At 39.8% G+C, this 23,444-nt stretch overlaps 2 protein-coding genes across 4 annotated transcripts in view; both read right to left on the reverse strand.

Moving 5' to 3' along the window:
* Window positions 1–6,450: 6,450 nt before the first annotated feature.
* Window positions 6,451–11,093, reverse strand: LOC112636715 (tetratricopeptide repeat protein 30A). The gene has a single exon (XM_025405549.1). It carries the CDS (start codon window positions 10,843–10,845, stop codon window positions 8,848–8,850), a length of 1,998 nt encoding a protein of 665 aa, XP_025261334.1. The 5' UTR covers window positions 10,846–11,093; the 3' UTR covers window positions 6,451–8,847.
* An 8,818-nt stretch (window positions 11,094–19,911) lies between these two features.
* The window catches only part of PDE11A (phosphodiesterase 11A), a 501,616-nt gene continuing 498,083 nt past the window's right edge, over window positions 19,912–23,444 (reverse strand). The window contains exons 19-20 of one of the 3 annotated variants that reach the window (XM_025405423.1): window positions 21,226–21,389; window positions 20,875–21,149 (exon numbers count right to left, since the gene is read on the reverse strand). In XM_025405423.1, coding sequence (XP_025261208.1) covers window positions 21,234–21,389 — 156 coding nt within the window. In that variant the 3' untranslated portion in view covers window positions 20,875–21,149; window positions 21,226–21,233. Of the gene's footprint in view, window positions 21,390–23,444 lie in introns of all 3 variants that reach the window. The other 2 variants (XM_025405422.1, XM_025405424.1) reach the window with 2 other exon arrangements.

A 23,444-nucleotide genomic window follows, 5' to 3' on the forward strand; every position in this document is an offset into this window, starting at 1 on the left:
GCATGGGCAAGTGGGAATTTATAGCCAAGGAGCAGGGTGGGGGTCAATGGATGGAAAAGTACTAACAGGTAACATTAGGGCTAAGTGGGGATTCTGGCCAAACTGACATAACAGGATTCTTGCTGAAAGCAGGCTAGGGTGATCAGACATACCTGAGGAATGGTGGAGAATGAGAGACCCAATAACATCTGGAGGGTAATGAGATATGAAGGAAGAGGGAGTCTACTAAGCCAAGGATACTTGTTAAAATTGGACAGTGCAGGCCGGGCGCGGTGGCTCATGCCTGTAATCCCAGCACTTTGGGAGGCCGAGGCAGGTGGATCATGAGGTCAGGAGATTGAGACCCCATCTCTACTAAAAATACAAAAAATTAGCTGGGTGTGGTGGCAGGCATCTGTATTCCCAGCTACTTGGGAGGCTGAGGCAGGAGAATGGCATGAGTCTGGGAAGCAGAGCTTGCAGTGAGCCGAGATCATGCCACTGCACTCCAGCCTGGGTGACTGAGACTCCATCTCAAAAAAAAAAAAAAAAAAAAAAAAAAAAAAAAAAAAAAAAAAAAAAAATTGGACAGTGTAGGAACAAATACGGAAGTCCAAAAGTCAAGGCCTACTTGAAAAGTTCAGGGGAACCTGAGTAGAGTTCTGTGAAAGAGAAAATCTTTGTCAATGGTGAGTGTTTTCTGGGTGCTTTTAGAGACAAGAAGCAGAAAAATATGGCTCAAACAAGTTTAAACAGTAAGATATTATTTCCATTCTACTGAAGACTCAGAGGTGGGTCAGGTTCCAGGATCATCAAAGACTCAAATTCTTTCTGTTTCTTAGATAATCTTCAAAGTCACCTTCACCCAAAGTCACCATGACCCTCCATCAAGGTCACAAACTGGTGGCACCAGATTCAGATCAACAATGCTAGATGAAGAAGAGGGACTTTTTCTTATATCCTTTTGTTTTTTTAAAGGGGTAAAGAAAGCTTTCCCAGTAGCCTTCCAGGAGACTTCTTGTGTCTTGGTAAGGATTGGGTCACATGCCTATTCCTAAATCAATCATGGAGAGGGAAATTATACTGATCAATTAGAACAGCCATTCTCAACCTTAGCTGCATTTTGAAAGCTCAGGAAAATACAGATACCTAGGTTCCACCCTCAGAAATTCTTTAGTTGTTTTGGGATGCAGCCTGGGGCATGTGATATGGTTTGTATCTGTGTCCCCATGGTTTTTTTACCTGTGTCCCCACCCAAATGTCATGTTCAATTGCAGTCCTCAGAGTTGGAGGTGGGACATGGTGGAAGGTGACTGGATCATGGGGGTGGATCCTTCATGATAGTTAGCACCATCCCTTTGGTGCTGTTCTCATGACGGTGAGTTCTCACAAGATCTGGTTGATTAAAAGTGAGTAGCACCTCCGCCCTCACGCTCTCTTTTGGTCCTGCTCCTGCCATGTTAGACGCCTGCTCCCACTTTGCCTTCCACCATGAGTAAAAGCTCCCTGAGCCTCCCCAGAAGCAGATGCTGCCACCCTTCCTGTACAGCCTGCGAAATCATGAGCCAATGAAACCTGGTTTCTTTATGAATTACCCAGTCTCAGTTAATTCTTTATAGCAGTGCAAGAGTGGACTAATACAGCATGAGAGTTTAAAAACTTCTCAGATAATTCTACTGGGCAGTCAAACATTTTGAGAACCACCAGTTTAGACCAAATGTTTGGGGGTGGGGGCAGAGTGAAGCTGGAGAATTCATACTGAATTATAAACCAATATAAGGCTGGGCACAGTGGCTCATGCCTGTAATCCCAGCACTTTGGGAGGCCAAAGCAGATGGATAGCTTGAGCCCAGGAGTTCGAGACCAGCCTGGCTAACTTGTGAAACCCTGTATCTACACGAAAAGAAAAAAAAAAATTAGCCAGGTGTGGTGGTGTGTGCCTGTAGCACCAGCTACTCGGGTGGCTGAAGTGGGAGCATCGCTTGATCCCAGGAGGTCAAGGCTGCAGTGAGCCATGATCACACCACTGTACTACAGCTTGGATGACAGAGTGATACCCTGTCTCAAAATAAATAAACCAACACAACCATTGAGTATTATTAATTTCCAATGTAAATTTTAAAAAAACGTATGTGCATCTATAAATGCATACATGGGACTGGAGTTTGGTTTGGAGGAATCCAGATTTATAGGAAGAACAGATGAATATGGCTCAAATATTAGGAGAACAAATTGGGTGCATCCAAAGTCAACCAAAAGCATTTGTAAGCATGGTTATGATAATGCACAGTCACTTTTGACTTTAGCACAGCTAAACTAATAAACTAAGTAGAGGTGACAGTGAAGGAATTCAGGACATGCCACTCCAAAATATGCTGCCTTGGCATATTAATTATTTTGAAATAGAGGCACTTGAGAAACAGCAGGTAGAGGAAGGGCACTCTAATCTCCCCTCTTCTTCCCAAAAGCAGATGAAACTCCCAAGTGAAAGATACCCTCCCTATACCAGTACAAAAGAAACAACATGCTTATCACCAGAGACAGGGAGTTGAGGCTGAGAGAAATCTGTACAAACTTTGTTAAACTAACTTATCTTCCTAGTTACTTTTCCACAGTTTCCACCCTTTACTATATAAGTGCTTAGGCCTAGCCACTTCTTTGGGTCTTCATTGTCCTTGTGGGGGCTCCCACGTATGTGTAAACAAAATTTGTATGCCTTTCTCATGTTTAATCCGTCTTACATCAAACCTAGCTGAAAACCATAAGAGGACAGTGGAAAACTTTTCCTCTCCTACAACAGCAAATGACATTTATGAGTCTCTGAAAACAAAAAGAGTATTTTCATGTTCTTAAATTTTGAAAACCCTTCTTAGCTTCCATTATCAAATTGTATAGCTTTTAGCTACTTCAGTATTTTTAAAATTCCTTCTATGAAAGCCAAAGATTTCTTAAGAATTATTGAATGCATGATTTAAAAAAATGTTTTAAAGAAATTTCACTGGTTTAAAAGCTATATTTGAGTGAATCGGAATACCCTAGATTAAGTGGCTCTAAAAATTCAGATCTTTTGATTCGTTCCATTTATTCATTTTTCATCATTTCTTTAGGTTGAGCATCAGGGTTATTTTATTCTCAAACATGTTGCACCACAACCTTCACGCCAACATAGAGCAGCCACATGGTCACTACTGTGTGTGTATAGAACAGCGGTTCTCAACCTCGGCTACACATTAGAGTTACCTGGGACACTTACAAAAAACCTGATCCCTCCTCCCACTCCCATCTCCATAAACAGAAATAGAATCTTTAGGGGTTAGAGCCAAGGCATCTTTACTTTTTAAAAAGTTTACCCGCTGATTCTCATGTAGAATGTGGACTGAGAATTATTAGTACAAAAAGAAAAAAGAAGGTAAATAACAGGGACTTACTCGTGGCTCCATTGCTTGCTTTTAATTTTTCCTCCCCAAAACCTAAGCTAAAATGAGCAATCAATCTCCTGGAAGAGGGTGTTTAGGAGTTTAGCTCAAATGGACTTTGCAAGTAAAGGTAAAGCCTTATGGGGCCTCAAAAGTCTCTGGTAACACTTTGTAAATACTTGTGAAATCAGCTGGCTTTATGCTGGGATTTTTGGATGAGTCACAGCTCTTTGCACTTAAGATGTAGACAAGCCTTCTGATGGCCATTTTTACATGTTTGGTGTCTGGAAACTATAATGAAGAGAAGAAAATCACTGACTTGAAGAAGGATCATATAAGGTGATTTTTTTCAAAGCGGTGATGAAACAACAGGTGAGTCAATAATCTTTCCACCCAGCCCAGATTGCACTGCAGCTAAATCTGTGCTGCTGCAAACAGCACAGCACACCTGCTCAGGAACCCTCAACATACTTTTGTAAACCATAGCATAATTTAGGCCAGCCCTGGAATGTTCTCACTAAGTGTATTTTGGAAAAAGCCTATTAAATCACTGATTAAATCATCAGCAGGAACTGAAGTGGCAAAAGTCATAGCTCTGGGAAAAGAAATGCCTAGCACTGATAGAAAAAATGTGTAAAGAAAGCAAACAAACAAATAAAAACAAAAAATACCTGAGAAGGTGTTCTGGAACTGAACTGGGATTTGCCTTCCTGGCACAATAAGGCCACACATCCACACTGAGGTTTGCAGCAGGAGAGAGGACATTTATTTGCAGAGTGCCAAGCAAGGAGGATCAGGCAGTTCTTGCTTAAGTCCTGACTTCCCTTATGGTTTGCAAGCAAGGGTTTTTTTAAGGCAGGGGTAAATTTCAGGAAAGCAGATGTTACAGGCAAAATTGTAAATCAATACATGGAGAGTTTACACCCTGGTTTGGCCTAAAAGGGCAGGATATCTTGAAGTGGGGACTTACCAATCACAGATAGACTGAAAGGTTTTCCGATCTGCAATTGGTTAAGGAAAAGAAGGTTTATTTAAAAATTCTGGGGTCAACAGAAAAGAATGTAAGCTCTGGCTCCTGGGTGTGGGTTCCTCCAGGCACCTCAGAAAAAAATTTAGACCATAAAGAATGGCAGTAAGAGTTCAGTCCTCAGTTCCCCCTTATCTGAGGTCTATGTGCAGGCAGATCTGTTTGGCGGGGGTCTGGATTTCTGAAAAACAATTCAGGGACATATGTTAAGATGTTATCTCTAGTTCCTATAGGGGAACCAAACATCCTGTGATTCCAATTTCCTTGGCTATCGTCTTAAGTTACTACTACCTTCTTGCTCATCAAGTTGCTTATTTACTTTTCAGGGCTAGCTAGGTGCCTGGAACTTCCCTTGTAGGAACTCAGGATTTTCCTTTATTTCCATACTTGGAGGGCCCTGTAGGCCCCTAAGAGGGGTCCCTGCTCTGTCTAAGAGAAATGTGGTAGAGTGGAAAGAGCATAAGAATTGAGCAAGATGCCCTGAATTCTGATCTGGGCTTTGCCTGGATCCTATTTGGCTCTATCATATTATCCTGGGGAAGTCATATTAATCTCTCTGAGCCTCAGTTTTATGATTCAAGAGATGAACTGGTCTAAGCTCTCATTGTTCAGACTCTAGCTGCAGATACATTCCAGATGTTTATCTTAATCCTTAATTTGTAATTTAAAAGAACCTATTTAGGTCATATCTACAAATGTAAAAAAATCACATTTATGATTTCCCATTTTATATTTTACATGATTATTTCCAGAATCATTTTATAATTTTACCAATCATTTCATTAGAAGTCTTACATACATTGTCAGAAAAATAGTCTCCTTAGTTTCTGAAACTACTTGCAGCGTCTTAGTCAAATCATGTAAAGCTTTCCTCTGTTCTTTGGCATTTTAACAGTTTAATGGTAATGAATCAGTACAAGAACAAAAGTTCTAGAAACAAAAATATTGTATTAACTACGGAAAAAATTTTTGCCTTTTCCAGTAAACATACAAAATAATGGCACTCCTTAGCATATGAATGTGGTATTGCCTTCTAATTAAATATTTTACAGCAAAGTGTTGCTGTTATGGTTCAATTCCTGAAGCTTTCTTTTGCTTTACAATGTTAGGGAGTGACCATCTCTTCCTATGGTACTTCATGACTTAAAAATGGAACAGACACTTTATATTCACAAAAGTATATATTCTCCTTTCCATATATGAAATACATAGACTATAGTGTATCGTTTTGGAAATTTTGGAAGAACTGGGACTAAGAGGTTGAGTTTTCACAGAAGAGACTCTGATCAGAAAAACTAGCCAGTAATTTACTGTTGAGACTTAAGATCTTGAGAGTTTGTGGGTACTCCACGGACACACGTTTTATAGCAGATGCCATGAGTACTGGTGAAACTTTTAGTCATGTGCCCTTTATCTTAAGCATTTGACTCTCCTAATGAAATAGTTGAAAATAAAATAGCAGCAATAAATGCTTTCCCACATACTATATTAGGGTCCTGTTTGCATAGTACAATTTTAGCCATGTGCTATTTTGACTTAGGGTATTCAGTCATTGATATTGATGTGTTTTATTTCACAAACGTGCAAATTTCACTTTTGAACAAGGACTTGGGCCCATTTTATATGTTCACATGATATTAATATTTGCAATCAAGTTATTGGCAGGTCTCACTTAACTAATAAATGCTTATTTTTCACATTAGAAATGTACTTATAAGTCTATATTCTAATAATTTTTCCTTATGAAGCAATTCCTTTTCTAATAAATACACATGATGAGTTTATAGAAAGGATTTTAGTATGTGGTGGATCAATCTTGGCCCAAATCCAAAGGAGCTGATTTAATTAAACAACCAAAAGAACCTCAATTGATAGTGGTATCAAGTATAAAGTAATCACCTTGTAAAGACTCACTCCCCAAGAGAATATTAAACACTATACCTATGGCCAATAAATTAATTACCTTCTGGCTAATGTCTAGCCCTATTTTTCAATATAAAATGATTATAAATTACAGTAAGGCAAGTGTCCTCTAAAGTTGAGTACATTTAATTCCCAATGTTACAGAATTCAAAATGATACAAATACTGCATGTCTTTAAAATTTCAGTCTGTTTTTCTATTGAGTTCAAAAAGTTTAAAAGATGGAGGTTACCACAAATACCTATATATAAAAAGTTCACTCTATTCTACAAATTACATTGATCTAGTACTTTTGGTGAGTCCTCTTAAATTTTTTTCTGGCATTGCTAATCTGAGAGTGACTTTTTATCAATACATATTATCTCGCTTTGCAAAAATGCATTTTTAAAAGGTTTCAAAAGTCACCTTGATAATCATAGTGCTCACTCACCTGACACTTACTGCTAAAAGGTTGTTATGCATCTTTTATACCTGGTTGAGGTTCAAATTCCAGCTAACAGAGAAAAGTGTCCCTATAATTGACAAAAGGGAAAAGATTAAAAAGGGAAAGAGAAGCGGGTGGTAAGAAAGATAGATTTTTCATTTCTTATCTTGTGATACATTCTGCAGCAGTAAACATCACTGTCTCTTATTAGACCCTTTGAAGGCATGGGGAGAAAACACTCCAAGAGAAAGCTTTAAACCAGAGATTGCTTTCCTATTCTATGTGGCTTTGACCTTTTGGAAAGTGCATGGCCTCTTCTCCTTGAATTAAATAAAACAAGAATATAAGGACTGATGATTTGATTTAGTGAGTTAGTTACGGAAATAGTTTTGGCATCTCTTATTTCCATTCTGTTATCCATTACTTCTGTTCTGTTAATGGCAGCAGACACTTGATTAACTACTGAGATTTGGACATGAAGGGTATCCAAAGTGGATTGTGAAGTATATCATTAGCTAAATCTCCATTACGTCTTCACTTCACCTGTTCCTGTTTCCAGATTTCTGGCAGACTGGCATCTAAAGGGCTTCATGTTAGAAGCAGGAGAGGCTCTAAATATTTCAAGAATAATTGAGGAAAAAATACACATTATAACAGCTTGTCAAACTACTGAATGGAAGGGTCGTTCATCATTTTGGGGAAGGATTAAAAGCAAATCTCCTCTTCCCCAACAAAAACAAACATTAGTACAAAAACCAAAAGAGGAAGTTAAGAGAGTTATACAATTTCTAAATAGCTATAAAAGTATTAATTTATGCACAACCATAACAGAGACTGGGGGACCACTCTCTATATATTCATAGCTAGAGTTGTAAGCAAAAATTGCAGGTAAAAAGGCAAAAATCCAAATTTCTTATTAATAATCAGTATAACATCCAACAGCAACAATCACTGACTGTAGGGGTTAACATTTAATGTAAGCCAAAATCCTAGAAAACATTAATATAAAATACAATTATGTATTTCCTGGCTGATTTGCTTATATATCTAGGTCATAAAAAAAGAAAGGCAACTTTTTTCTATATGGCTTATACAAAATCAGATGTTACAGCCAAAAGCAATTGTAAAGGCTTCTGATAGTTCAAATTATTGTGAAACCCCAAAGAATAAAGGAATTTCTGAAAGCCTAAAATTAGAAGGTATGGAACTTATACCTTTAGGCTTCTCATTCTCAGTTCAGTGCTTATTTTTTCCTAAAAAATTAAAAAGTAAAAATTAAAAATTTCAGTTTTTTAAAAACTGAAAATATTAATAGGCTTCCACACTTAATATGTCGTATCCACAAGGAGGCAAAATCATTTCTGTAAAACAAAAAATAGAACATGAAGAAAAACTTTTATTATAAAACTTAAGAAGCAACAAATCAATCAAATTATGAAAAAAAATTACGTCACTGACCGAACCTCATAACCTGAAAAGAACCAAGAAAAGAAATTCCCATTATACTTGAACTTCTAAAACGGCTTAAAGAAGGTCTAAACTAGACTTTGTTGCAATCCAGAAAGTTAAAGGACTAAAAAACTGGAGAAATAGAGTTAAGAATTCGATTTATTAGACAGCACAGTCTATCTTGAGATAGCAAAATAGACATGGCTTTATTTGCTGATTGAGAAGTGGTCCAGCCGTTGGCCAGCAGCCATTTACATATCAGTGACCAAATGCAAACATACCCGTACTAACAGTGCTTTGGTCCATGACATACCCTTTTGACAGCCCAAAGCTGAAATATCAACTCTATCTGGGGTTTCTTTCTTATACAAAGATGTCATCTAGCAATTGTTGCTTGAGGGCAAGACCAGATGATTGTCACTAGTAGGAAGAAAGCAGAAGTGATGCAGCTTACACTGCATAGTCCTTAATCTTCTGTATTAAATGAAAAAGGTGCTTAAACATAAACTTGTTATTATAAAGTGGATAAAATTCAAAATAAGACAAATATAAAGATGCCAAGGCTAAATACAGATAAAAAAGTGTGATAGGTAAGAAAGCCATTTTGAAAAAAGCCGCTATCAGCCATAACTACTTATTCCATCCTATGATCTCATAAATCAAAGCTTTCAATTGTCTGGACTCATCTGTGACTGTATTCTTCCCAACATGCATTCTTTCTTCTTCCAGGGGTTGTTCAATAACAGCAGGTATGTTTGTGCCATAAAGTTCACAGTGTCCTAGAAACTGGACACATTCTTGAATAACACTGTCATGAATGGCTATCATGTGTTTTGACATGTTTTCTAACAAGGACAGGAAGCATCTTTTGGCATAATACCAGGTATCTGTTCCCAGCTTTTTATTATAAGGCTCCAAGCTTTTGATAACTCGAGAAATACCAAACTCATAGTTTCCTTTGGCACAATAAAGAGTTCCTATCACCAAATTCACAATGCAGAGATGGTACATTTTCTTATTTGGGTCATCATAAGAGAGCTGCTCTTCCTCCTTTTCAATCTTCCTCATCAATTCCTCTGCTTCTTCATTTTGACTTGTCATAATATAGGAAACACAGAGATTAGCCAGTACAATAGCACTGACATTCAGGATGTTATCATAATGCTTCTTGACTATGGGTTCATAGAAACCAATGGCTTCTTTGTATTTATTTTCTTGCATGAACAGAACATGAGCCACATTCAACTTCCACACATCATGGTCGTTACAGAATTCCACAGATTTGCGGAAGATCTTTTCCACCATTGGATAATTTTCAAGGTTCCAGTAGATTTTTGCCTGAGCCATCAACACGGGAATATACTTCTCCATGGTTTCATCATATTCATTCACTGCCTTTTTGATAGCTTCATCATCTCTATTGTGTCTTGCTTCCTGTACTTGCTTGGTGAGTCTCCGAAGCTGCTCAGTCAACATACCTGCTAGCCCATCAAGCTTAATGAAAGCCTCTTCAGGAGCTGTCTGGCAAGTGATCACGGCATCCAAGAACTCATAGAGATAGGGTGTGAGAAACTTATACGTCAAATGGGCATTTTCTGCCAGGACATCTGCTGCTAGGTCAAAATACTCATATTTACAGTAGAGCAGCAACAGGTTGCCAAAAGTCTCTGGAGGAAAGGGATTCTGTTGGAGCAAAAACTGTAGCTTTTCAAACCCTTCTGTAGGCCTGGCATCCATGTTCATTAGTGCCTGGTTGTGTAGGGTCACAGGGTCCAACTCTTCCTCTGCCCTGGGTGGCATGTCAGTGAGGGTTTCTTGGGCTACCTCATAGTTTCTCAGTTGGTATTCTATGGCTGCCTTAAGGTTGAAGGCTTCCACCAGAGCAGTCTGATGCAGGACTAAGGTGTTGCCAACACTGCGAACATCAAAGCCCTCAGTGGTCATGCCCACACCTAGCTCAGGGTGCTGTCGGATGCCCCGCTCAATAATCTCAGCAATATGCTTCAGCGCTGAGGCATACTGTCGGCTGCTGTAATAGGCCAAAGCCAGGTTGTAGGAAAGGTCAGGCTGGTAGCCTGAGGCCTGCAGTGCTGCAGAAAACTTGGAGCATGCAGCTTCATACTGTCCCTCCTTGTAGAGCAAACAACCCAGGTTGACCTGGCCATCCGTCTCATTCTCGCCCCCACTTTCTTCTCCCCCTTCCCCACTCAGCAGCTGCTCCACCAGGCTCCTGGACCCCGGCAGATCACCCTCACTGTACTTGATGGCGGCTTGCAGGCGGAGGACCCGGCTGTGGTAAGCGGGGTTATCCAGGAGAAGGAAGGCGACCCGGGTGGCCTCCGGATAAAGGCAGGCCTTGTACAGGGCCTGGGCCTGGTACAGGCGGTACTGCTCCAGTTCCGGGTGCAGCTGGCCCAGCTGCTCATAGCACTCGGCCGCCAGCGCGAACTCCTGCAGGCGGTAGTAGCAGTAGCCTAGCAGCGACAGGCCTGCGCGGCTCCTAGGGCTCCGCTGCAGCTCTCGGCCCAGCAGCTGCACCGCCTCGGCGTAGCGGGCACCGCGGATGAGCCGGTACACGACTGCGGTGAACTCCCCGTCGGGGATCTGCGCGCCGCTCAGGCCCGCCATAACCACCACGGCTGTTACGCGTGCGGTTACCACGACAACAGGGCAACCGGAAACGGAAGACGGCCGGTTACTCTGCCACGGAAGGAATCTGTTAGGAATTAAAAAGGGACCATTCTCGGTAGTCTCTCAAGTTCTGTTTGATCTTCAAAGATTGTGGACTGCAGAGTGGCGGCAGTCAGAAGGGGAAAGACTACTCCAGGCCGTTCAGAGACTGAATCTACCCGTCCCGGCATGCATCGTTCGTGTGGCGCCGCTGCGCGGGCGTGGCCGCACTGCATGCTGGGAGGCGTAGTCCCTGCTGCACCCACCCGACCTGCGGCCCGTGGGGACAAACGGTCACCTGTCTTCCCGTCCCCCTAAAGATGAGGGGCGCTTTCTGTGTCTGTTGTGCCACCTCGGTCTCTAGCGCGGCGGTGGAAGATTTCCGGCCCATGTTCCTGGCGATTTTGAGCCTTGTATGCGGTGTGGTCTATACTAATGCTGGCGTTTGGCTTACTTTTAATAAAGTAGAGATTCGCTAGTAATAAAAGGACCTTTCAATAAAAGGAGCGGGATGGCAAAAGGGAGTTAACTCCTTGAATTCCCTTGGAATTAGAGCAGGTTCTCATTATGCTACCCCGAGGGCACAGTTTGTAAGAGCACAATAGAGCAGCAAACAGAAATCTTTCTTATTTTGGTGGTTCCAGAGGTTAATGAGGAAAAAGTGCTGTGAATCTTATTGGTACTGGAAGAGGATCTATTTTTGATCGCAGTATCTGTCCCTTTCCATGACAAAAAATACTACTGAGTATATGTTGGCGTTTACACTTGGTTGTATCCATTGCTGTGGTCCTCCAACCATCTCTGCCGATAAGAAACCAGTATCTTTTGTCATCTCCCATGATATCCATTGGTCTCTCTGGCACCTAATATAAACCTAATCCAAGTAAAAGTGTGTTGTTTGCTACATAATTACTGCAAATCCTTTGTATGCATCCATAATAGTATTACTGCCCATAAATCTTTTCTATATATAAACTTCACAGCTATCATATGGTTGGTATATCAACCATATCACATAGCACCTCTATTATAGACTGTTTACATATAGTATTTCTAATTTGAATAAGCAACCTGCATTCTGCATATTGCATATTAAGTCGGCAGGCTTGAAAGGTTTAAAGATTTAAGTATTATATTATTAATTAAATCAAACTATTAAATTAATAGTTTGTTTAAGGCCACACCTAGGTAGGTAGGGGCTGAACCATGATATCCAGTAACCAATTTCAATAGGAAATAGTGACTGATGAATAACCCAATCCATGTATCTCATGTACATGAGTTTGTAAGGGCCCGTTGTTTGGTGCTAAGTGTGTATAAGGAATATTATTGTCTTTGTTTCTCCTTTAAAACAACGAACTAACTTTGTGTAGGTAGTAAACTTTGAACTTCTAGGCCTTGATTCCAGCTGTGAACAGATGTGACTAGTGGAGTCGTGTAGCTCGTATTTACCCAGCATCACTGGAAGGAGATTTTTAATAGGTGTGTGATTGCTCATATCATCATATGGCTGACTTTATGTACTTACTCAGTGTTCTCCCTTGCTAGGAATCGGCAGAGTTGTGTCTTCTTGGCTGGAACTAGACAAGGAGCTTCACAGTGCATCAATTCCAAGAAAGGGAAACTGCATCCATTTCAGAAGGATTGAATGGGACTTTGGCTCACCTAAGATCCCACAGAAAGCAACTGTAGAATATTACTATAACTCTATTCTGAGACTTCTTTCAATCTGATCTTTTGGTGAGCCCTTTTAGAGTCTTAAGCCCAAGGAGGTACATTATTACTGAGCAGTATCCTGCTCAGTAATAAATTGGGGGAAAGGGTGCATAGACTTCTTTACAGCTGGCTGCCTGATGGTTCTCCCTTGGGAATTTAGGCTCAGTATTTTATTTATTTATTTATTTATTTGATACAGGGTTTGTTCTGTTGCTCAGGCTGGCATGCAATAGTTCACTGCAATAGCTGGCATGATCATAGTTCACTGCAGCCTTGAACTCCTAGGCTCAAATGATCCTCCTGCTTCAGCCTCTTGAGTAGCTGGGACTGCAGGTACACAACCATGCCTGGCTAATCTTTTTAAAAAAATGTTTTAATAGACATAGGGTCTCACCATGTTGCCCAGGCTCATCTCAAACTCCTGGCCTCAAGCAACCCTCCCACTTTTGCCTCCCAAAGTGCTGGGATTACAGGTATGAGCCACTGTGTCTCACAAGGCTTAGTATTTTAATATTCTTATGTATGTACTGTTACCTTAGGTAATTTGTTATTAAATTAAGGTGAGATGACCACATGGGAATGGGAAATTGCCTTTCATTAGTCTTTCTCTCTGTTTTGCAGGGTTGTATTTACATCATCTTCAAATGGCTTCTTGAAAATGTATGAAAAATAAAAGGACTATATTCTCCTCCAAATTTCTGGGATCCCTACCAGGATTCAGTTGGGGTTCTCCTCTTTATGTGGGTACCTGTGAGCGTGGTGGCTGAAGTGGGCAGGAGGGAGGCCATTCTGTGTCTCTTCCTCCTTATTTCATGTGAGGCTGCTCCAGAGGCCTGGCTTGAAAAAAGCAGGACATTCTGCTTAGACAGATGGAGGGCAGGGTCATTTTCAAAATGAAATGAGTGCACAAATCACACTGTGAAATTGGCATGACCATCACTGCTGCTGTGATAGACTGACTTTTATCTGGTCTCTGATAGGCAGTTGGGGAATAGATTAGTTTTGTTGGGGGTGGTGGTGAGAGAAGGCCGTTTAATGATAGAAATTATGGAAAGAAATAAGGTGGAATATTATGAAGTATCATAAAGCATCATTTTGTTTGCAATAGGATCTTGAAAACCTGGAGGATATATCAAAAAGTAAGTGTATCATACCATTTCAAGTAATAGGAAAGCATTTGGTGGTTGCAATAAAGTGATTTGGTGACTTGTAGAAAGGAATTGCAGTTTGATGAAATTTGAGTTGGACTCAGGGTGGATTTTGCTACACAAAGGGAGACATGTTTATCATGTAGAAGAGTTTCATTCAGGCAAAATAGATAGGAAGAAAAAGCATGATGCTTGGTTCTTAGCATACTGATGTTCTGCCTGCCAAAATATGCCATGATCAAATCCCGTATTCTATTTGTGTGTACAATCTATTTGGCATTCTCTTTTAAAACTAGTTGGAAGGTATGTCTTATTTATACTGTATCTGTGGCCCCTTTCTGTTGGTGAACATTGGTAATTTGTGAGTATTTCAACCACAGCTGTGGTCAAACATCTTCCTTTATAAGGGAGGGCCTTCTGCAAATCCATTTTCCAGTTGTTATTTCTTTTTTCCTTTGATTTCAGACCATTTTCTTCAGGATGGACAGTTTGGGGGGCTCAGTTATCTTGCATCCCTATTCTCCCACTCCAGTCTTCTACCATGAACAGAGAAGAAAAGTATAAATTAGTGCCAAATTGGAAATATACTTGACTGACTTTTGGGAGCATCTGTTCCATCTTTTAAGACTTTTGGAAAAGGTGTATGCTAAAATCAACATTTGAGAACATTTGTGCTCAGATGGTGTGACATTTAACCTCATTATGAACTCTCCTTTTGCTGGTAGTTCCAGCTTTATTAATATTTTAATTAGATTTCCTTCTTGAATATCCCTTGCTTTTGATCAAGTAGCTTGTATTTTGGGGTTTACAGTATTATTGTCTAAATTAACTTCCCAGGGAGAACACAATAGCATTTTGGTGTATAAAAGGGATTAATAGAGAGTGCAAAACTGTGGATACAGCAGCATTAAAAAAAAAAAAATCAACCATTCAAAGAGCTACTCCAAGCCGCTGTGTTTATGCAGTACTTTGAGTATCAGGCCTGTTTTGCCTAACTTCCCTCATTAATCCTCACAGCCCTTCTGTGAATTAGGTGAGCCTTATCGTTGGCTCCATTTTAAAACTGCAGACTGCAAAGCACAAAGAAGCCAGTGATTGCAGCAGCCAGCAATGGTGATTGCTTACGCTGGCCGGTAGTGGGCCACACTGCACCACTTCCCTCTCCCTCCCTGGGCACCTCCTCTCCAGTCACTTGAACTGGCTTTGGATCATTTGCTGCAGTTTGTTCTAATAGAACAGGCACAATGGTGTAAGAATTTTAAAGTTTAAGCACCGAAGCCGTTGTGTAATTGTATGGCGTCAGTGTGGCTGGCGGCCCTGCATTGATGCGTTCCCCCTGTGTAATTGCCCATGCAAATTTGAGCAATCTGTAACAGACACAGGAACCCAGCATTTGGCCGCAGACTCTCCTACCTCCAGAAAAACTTCGATAATACGAAGAACCTTATGTCATCTTTAAAAAGCTATATGGACAGGGGTGTCCTAGTGTCCATCTCACACATGAAAACATCACAGATCAACACAAGGTTAATGGACTAAATTAACAGTCAACATTTAAACTGTAGGTATTTGGATCCTTGCTTCCTTCTTTCAGCCCTGAAATCACCCTTCTCAAAAGAAATAAAGATTATTCCAGAGCTTTAGTTAAACTCTAAGTATTTTATTAAAAACAAAGATATTCAGGTCTCTTAAAGCGGACTTCCAAAACTATGGATTAATTGCTTGTGAAATGGCCAAGTGGTCTATAATGTAATATTCTTACAATGAAACATCAGTCTGGAAAATTTACACAGAGGGAATGATTTCAAACAACTCAGTTGAAAACATATTTCCTTTCTTTCGTGTAAAACAATAATAATTAGGAAGGAAGTCAGTAGGAGATCCTTTTTAGATTATTATACATGAAAATAAAATGGCAAAAGCAATTTCCCCCCAAGGGAATGAGACTCAACAAAAGTTAGTTTCCTATTTCCAACGCTATTTTTAAAATTTCATCTAAATATGTCTTAATTTAAACTAGAGTAAAAGAAAAATTGAGATTCGAATACACACGCATATACACACAGAAAATGAACACAGATATAAATGGTGGCCACAAATAATACATTTTTTCACAGCAAATACTTCATTTACTTAATAAAAAAACACATTTCTATACTAGTGTATACATTAAATGACATTGGTGTAGTTATATTATGCAGATAAACAATTTAGCAGTGCAGAGAGATGTACCAAACATGCAAGAACATTCAAAATTAAATTTAAAAAATGTACAACCCCAAATTACTAGTTGCAGACAAGGTCATGACAAACAGTGTCAGCATGACATTGGGCATTGCTAAATCTAAATGCTCATCATGAAATTCTCCAGATACACCTCATTTTATTTCTGCCCTCTATGTTTTATTCTATTATTCTTCACTTAGGAAGCTGGTTCAATTTTGGCCTTCTTGTAGTCAGACTTAACCTTTACATTTCCTGATACATTTGAGTTTTGGGAGTTCTTTACAGCATGTAGCAGAATAACAATTTCAGACTGTTACTCTGAAGCAGATAATGAAACCTCATTACAGTGGCATCGCCAGAATTTTTAGGGTCCCAAATTAGGTTTTGTTCTGTTGCTTTAATGAATCCTTTTTGTGTTTTGGTGTGTTTTGCTTTTTTTTTTTTTTTCCAGCCAAAACATTTTTCTTTATATTTAAATCTTTCCCTAATATGTCTAGATTTCTGTCCCACTGGAAGGAAATTGTTTCACACTATTACTGGAGATGAAACTGGTTTTTGTCTTTCTGCAGTTTCTAAGAGTCAGCAGGAAAAATAGATTTTAAAATAATTTTACTGCAGAATAAATTGGGCAGATTCTGTTTAATCACCTAGTGTAAGTGGATAAAGTATGATAAATTTTGATACACAGAAAAGGCAACCGGATTCTGGTAGCATTAATATTAGATAATATTGTTATTACACTAACACAAAATGTTAAAGATGATTTCTAACCCAACGTATTTGCAAATATACAATACCTGGAAATGCATAGACATCTCAGCTTTTAGAAACAAAATGCATGTGCAATTTTAACTTCTCTTGACTTACTTTATAAATTCACTTTTAAATTAATGACTACCATTTATGGGATATGTATGATATCAGATAATCTAAAATTGTTTTTTATGAAATAAAAGGACATATAAGCTGGGTGTAGTGGCTCACATCTCTAACCCTAACACTTCGGTAGGCCAAGGCAGGAGGATCGCTTGAGCCCAGGAGTTCGAGACCAGCGTGGTTAGCATAGTGAGGCCTCGTCTTTACAAACAATGCAAAATTTAGCTGGGCGTGGTGGTGCACACCTGTGATCCCAGCTACTCATGAGGCTGAGGCAGGATGGATCACTTAAGTTGGAGAGGTCAAGGCTGCAGTGGCTGTGATTGTGCCACTGCCCTCTAGCCTGGGTTACGGAGCAAGACCCTATCTCAAAAAAAGAAGGACATATTTTTTTAAAAATTGTATTGATGACTACATCTTTCATCATAGTTAGAGACAGACTCAAGACATCTGTAGTATGATTGTGTTTATGTCTACCCCAAATATGTAACTTTTTATTATGTCTTTATTAAGAAGATGACCGCTTTAGGTTTGTTGCTATTTTATTTGAGAAGAATAAAAAAGAAAATTATCTGGAAAATTTTTTTAAAGCTAAACACATCTTGGTCCTTTGGTGTGGGGACTGAATAAAAGTCAGTACTTTTATTTAATAGATGGAGAATCTAAGACTTGGAGAGTCCTAAGATTACAGGTTCAGCTGGTGGCCAAGCTAGGAGGGAGTTCCAGTCTGCTATGCACTGAATGGCGCCCTTTGCAGTATGTGAAGCTGTCCCTACCCACCAGGATTGCCACTATATTGTAGATTGCGCACATATTAGCTACATACTGATTAGTAAGACTAAATAGCATGTCTAAAAAAATACATCTCATCCAAAAAGTAGGATGAATTTATTTCAACCATTAATGCCAAGAGACCTGAGAAAGCAAACATAATCTGGTCAGTTTGAGTTTTTACAAGAAGGCTCACATTTCAAATGTCTTTCTCCCATAGGAAATAAACATTAATAATAAGGACTGGGAAACTTTCTCTTTTTTGGAAAAGCAGAATATATGGATAACTGCATATGCCTCACATTTTAGCAAAATTATAAATTTTTTAGAAAAGGGATTAAAAATGCCTGAAACCCGCAAGAGTTCAACCTCTAACCTCTGGGGTTGTTGGCACCAGGAAGCTGCTACCTTCCTTTCCACTGCTTCATGGTCATGGAGATGCAGACCCATGGCATTAGTCAGCAGTTTCTGAATATTGACCCACAATAGGAAAGATACCTCAAGACAGGAGAAATAGATGGAGGCAATTACAAACAGCTACTAGATTGATGGTTGACATTGTCAGGGCTCCACTATATGGCAGATTGCAATGGTGTTGAACTCCCCTTGCTACCAGTGGATGTTGCTATTGGCAACCATGCAGTGAAGCCAATAAAAAGGCAAGGAAATGAGAGGAAAACTCAACCTTAGTGGAGGCTATAGGGTTTGTGCTATAAATTATGTTCCCCTTAGCAATATGTAGCATCAACGTTCGGGATAGCTACAGTGCTCACGGCAGCCTGCAGTCTCTGTCAGACGCTGGGTCCAGTTTTGTCATAAAGCACATGCTTTAAAATGTTGCTGTAGATGGACTGGCATCCGTTTGTCTGGGCTATTTATTTATTTATTGTTGGTGAGGATAACAGATGTGGGCTCATCTCTGCCACACAGACTGATTTTCAATTCCCGTTCGTGATATAAACATGATGTGGCACATTACCCAGAAACACCTGCAGTGCTTCGGAGCTGCAGACACACCATGATCTCGCAGACCAGACTCTGTCTCTGACTCCACCCACCCTTTGTTCCTCACCTGAAGGAGGAGAGACAGCCCTGCAGCAGCTATTTTCCTTTATAGCAGAGTGATACAGAAAACTGGCTTAATAAAATCCATAAATCTGAACAACCTCCTCTTACCTGCTCTGCAGAGGCAGTTTTTTCCTGCACTCATTTCCCCCTCTACTTTCTCCAGTCTTCCCTGCAGAGACAGCTGTAAAGGGTAGCTAGGAACATTATTTTTTAGGGCTCTCACTCCTTCCTTCTCCCCTTTCTCAATCCCCTCCCTACTCGAGTGTCTCTCTTTTCTCAGCAATTGATGACAGGGTTCTACATCTTCATGTTTTTGGTTGGAAGTGCCATTTTTCTTTGTTTGGATTGACTTTCACCTTTTTTTTTTTTTTTTTTTTTGGCAGTTCCCTTAACCACCTGCCTCAGTCCCTGTCTTTCCTTTATTGGTGTTCTTATATTTCTTCTTCTTGCTTGCTTTTATTCCCCTCTTAGTCTGGTTTATACATTTCTTTTACTTTGTTTCTTGCCATGAAGAGTCTTTTTCTCTACAATTACCTGCTCTCCCCTCACTTCCATTTTGGTATCTTAATTTTACGCATTTCTTCTGCCAACATTTCCTGAATTGTCTACTGTGTGCCAGGAAAACAATGTCCCTTGTAGAACATGGCCCCTCTTTCTTTCATATTTGTAAAGTTAATGATTGATAATGATTAATAACAATAACAAGGGCCGGGCACGGTGGCTCACGCCTGTAATCCCAGCACTTTAGGAGGCAGAGGTGGGTGGATCACCTGAGGTCAGGAGTTCGAGACCAGCCTGGCAAACATGGTGAAATCCTGTCTCTACTAAAAATACAAAAATTAGCCAGGCGTGATGGTGGGCACTTGTAATCCCAGCTACTCAGGAGGTTGAGGCTGGAGAATTGCTTAAACCCAGGAAGCCGAGGTTGCAGTGAGCCGAGATCGCGCCATTGCACTCCAGCCTGGGCAACGAGAGTGAAAACTCCGTCTCAAAAAACAAAAACAAACAAAAACAATAATAAGAAAAATGGTTTGTAAATTTTAGATTTTTTAAAGGACTGGAATGGCCCTCAGGTTTAAACTAGTCCAGGGATGTTCAAACTCCTCAGAGTCCCTGTGGACCCCCATGTATGTAATCGAAGAGATGAAGGTTTGTAGGTGCTCTGGATGTCCAAACCCTGCTTATAATTCACCTAGGAATTCAGCTTTTTGATGTTTTATATGTTGGGGATTCGTTGAAAGATTTATTTGAACAAAGAGTTGTAAGGTTAAAACATGTTCAAGAATCATTTCCTAGTGTAATCTAATTTGACAAATAAGGAAACAAGCTTGGAGAAGTGAAGTGACTTGTTCAAGTCAATCTAGTCAATAATGCCAAAGCTAGGGATAGAAATCTATCTTCTAGCCCAGCATTCTTTGGATAAGATATACTATGTCCACAATTTCTCAAAACAGGGAGCAAAGCAGCTTTCTAGTCATTACATCTACTTAATACAGTTTATTCTTACCTATTGTAAACTTGGCTTCCTATAGAATATGCGTTCTTTGCCCAGACTGTTATTTCTTAACATTTGAAGCATTATTTCTTATACTTAAAGAAAAATCCAAAATTAGGGACCCCTATAGTTTGCTTTAAGTTGGTTACTGGCAGTAACCTTACATTTTATATCAGAACTCTTCACTAGGAGAACTCAAGGTGGTCAATGCTTAGTCTCCATGGCTCTGCTCTGTCCTGTGAACCATAGTTTCTAGATGTCACCTGTGGTAAATCCAGCTACAGATTTCCTTCCACCCTTACTTTAATCAAAATCTATCAATCCATTCCTTCTGGGAGAAAACTTGGTCTGTAATGAAGGTTGAATTTTAAACCGCTGGAAAAGGGTACCATAGTCCAAGTCTAGAATTACCCATCAAACACATTTGCTATACTCCTACTATGTATTCCTTTTTAAGGGGAGAACTGAGATTGACCAGTATTTATAAGGATAGTATAGGTTACTTTTAGGTAGGCAATTCTAAAGGATCCATCAATAAGAAGCTCTAGGATTAAAAATAAAATACCTCTATGGAATACAAATTAGGATTCTTGGGACGGTCTGGCACAAAAAGGCATTCAGGGACAGGAAGCAAAGACAGGCAGTGTTTGGCTTCTAACAAACAGAAAAGCCATATACAAAATGAAGCAGCGCTAATGACGCTTTTACTGTTCAGTGTTCCCTCAGCTCAGAGCGAGTAGGCCGCCTGTCCACAGATCCTTGGATCCAAAACAGTCCCCACCCAAAGCCTTCATTTCAGCCCAAGTGTGTTCATTAGGGAAAAAGTGAGGGTCCTGGGGTGTGCTCCCTGCCCCACCTCTTTCTTTGTCCTTCCCGTTGCTCTCTCTGCTGCTGATCACGCTTCAAGGTGAAAGCCCAGGCATGCTTCCCAGTGCATCCTTGAGATGTTAGGTCTTTCTGAACTAAAAGAACAAAAGGATGACATGGCTGGACTGAAAGTGGCCCTTCAGGCTGAGTCACTTTGTAGCTGCAGCTGACCTGGAGGGTTAGTTCCTGTCTTCCGTGGCTACCATAACACTGGCAGGGGAGGATGAGGCAGTTGAGGCCAGCAGCCGTTTTTGGTGCAGCTCTTCCCACTTACTTCTGTTTGCAGCTACTGAATCTAGCATCGGCTTCAGTTTCACATTGACCTTCACCAGTGCCTAAAACAAAACAAAATACAGGTGGAGGAGAGAGGAAACAGAGTAACTGATATGATTTTCCCCCTTTCATTTATGAGGAGGATGTAAACTGGCTGTAGGAAATGAAAGTGATGATTATTTTGGTAAACAAGAGCTATTTACAGAAGTAAATATGCATTTAACACCAATGTGTTGTATTAATAGAGCCTACTTAGAGAATGAAAAATAAGACATCACCAGCATGGCTGTGTACAACTCTAGGGGACACCAGCCATGTAGACTCGAATCCTGTTTTACAACTACATCAAGCAAGACAGGAAACAAAATATCCAGCTCACATATGCCTACTTATTTGTGCATCTTTGCCTACCATAGAGGGCTCCAGATCTCAATTGACTATGAACTTAAATTTTTACAAAATAATCCTACAATTGCTCTACTGTAGATGACTCTGGGTGGACTTAATTGAATAGGAAAAGCCAGGTAAAATCCTGAAATGAGAAGGTGCTCATTTTTAAAGCTAAAGATCTAGGAGTTGTGCTAAATATACAAAGCATGAAAACATGCATGGAAATAGACATGGCAGAAAGGGAAGCAGTGTGGAAGAGAGTGACAGAGGGATGAAAGGGGGATGAGGGAAGAGGGAATGTAAGGTGTGGCCAGGGGCAGATGGACCACCAGGCTGATGAAAGTCAGGCTTTAGCATCCTCACTTGTGCCAGACTCTTCTAAGTATATTATTTTGTGCGTAATTTTGTGTGTGTGTGTTTTTGAAAGAGTCCTCCTGTTCCCAAATGGTATAAGCTTGTCTCACCGCTCCTGGTTTGCCCCTGGTAGTGGAATGAGAGCCCTAAAAGTAAGATGGCTTACTTTAATTTAATGCAAATGAGTCCTTCTTCAGCTTTCATATCAGAGGGCTTGGGGCAGGGCCGAGGATTTTGTTTCTGAACTGGGACTAGAACAAATTCAAGGAGCTCAGATTAAAGAGCAATAGGTAAATATTTTACAGATCAGAGGGGCATGGAGTTTACTCTGCCCAACAGGAAAATTCCACTATTCTCTACTTTACTGATTGTTTTCTTTCTTTTAAATGCATGAATATCTACATTTTACTTATTTTAACTTTTTTTAACTTTTCATAATGAAAGGCTTCTAACATATTCAACCAGTAAAATATGATCAGCAAAAATATCTATTATGTACCTATATGCCAATAAAAATGAATAATAAGTATAAGTAAAGCCACCCCTGTAAAACATATGTAACAGAGTCTAGAAGCCTTTTAATTTTCTGGACAGCTCAATGAAAAGGGAAATAAGATTTTGATGACATTTAACTTTTAGAAACATGGTCTTTGTCCTTTTAAAACATGAGGTTTTGGGGGATTGTTTCAAAAATACTACCTTTTCTTCCCTTCACAGTTATTTTATATATTTTAAGTAACATGTTGGTGTTAGAAAATATAGAAACAATAGGTTTAAAAAGTAAGAAATGGAGATAATTTATAATCTCATAACTGAAGAGATAAACACTACTAACTTTTGGGTTTTGCCTTGAATGAAACCTTTCCATTATGTTTCTAACTGGTTAAATGATCAGAACATCTAAAATATGGCCTGACGAGGTGGCTCACGCCTGTAATCCCAGCACTTTGAGAGGCTGAGGTGGGTGGATCATTTGAGGTCAGGAGTTTGAGACCAGCCTGGCCAACATGGTGAAACCTCATCTCTACTGAAAATACAAAAAAAAAAAAAAAAAAAAAAAAAAAGCTAGGCGTGGTGGCACACTCCTGTAATCCCAGCTGCTTGGGAGGCTGAGGCAGGAGAATCGCTTGAACCCAGGAGGCAGAAGTTTCAGTGGGCTGAGATCACACCACTGCACCTCAGCCTGGGCAGCAGAATGAGACTTCATCTCAAAAAAAATATATATATACACACACACACACACACACACACACACGGTATTTTATAATCTGTTTACAAATGGACAGAATCAATGAGAATGTATGGATTTTTAAGCATTCATACTTCTTGGGCCTGTTTTCCATCTCCAGGATCTGAAAGAAATATAAAAAGCT

This window comes from Theropithecus gelada, chromosome 12 (assembly GCF_003255815.1).
Source record: "Theropithecus gelada isolate Dixy chromosome 12, Tgel_1.0, whole genome shotgun sequence".
NCBI classification, from domain to species: Eukaryota; Metazoa; Chordata; class Mammalia; order Primates; family Cercopithecidae; genus Theropithecus; species Theropithecus gelada.

What these genes read in the sequence shown, in the direction of transcription:
- LOC112636715 (XM_025405549.1), bottom strand. Translation starts at nt 10,845, where the DNA reads ATGGCGGGCCTGAGCGGCGCGCAGATCCCCGACGGGGAGTTCACCGCA.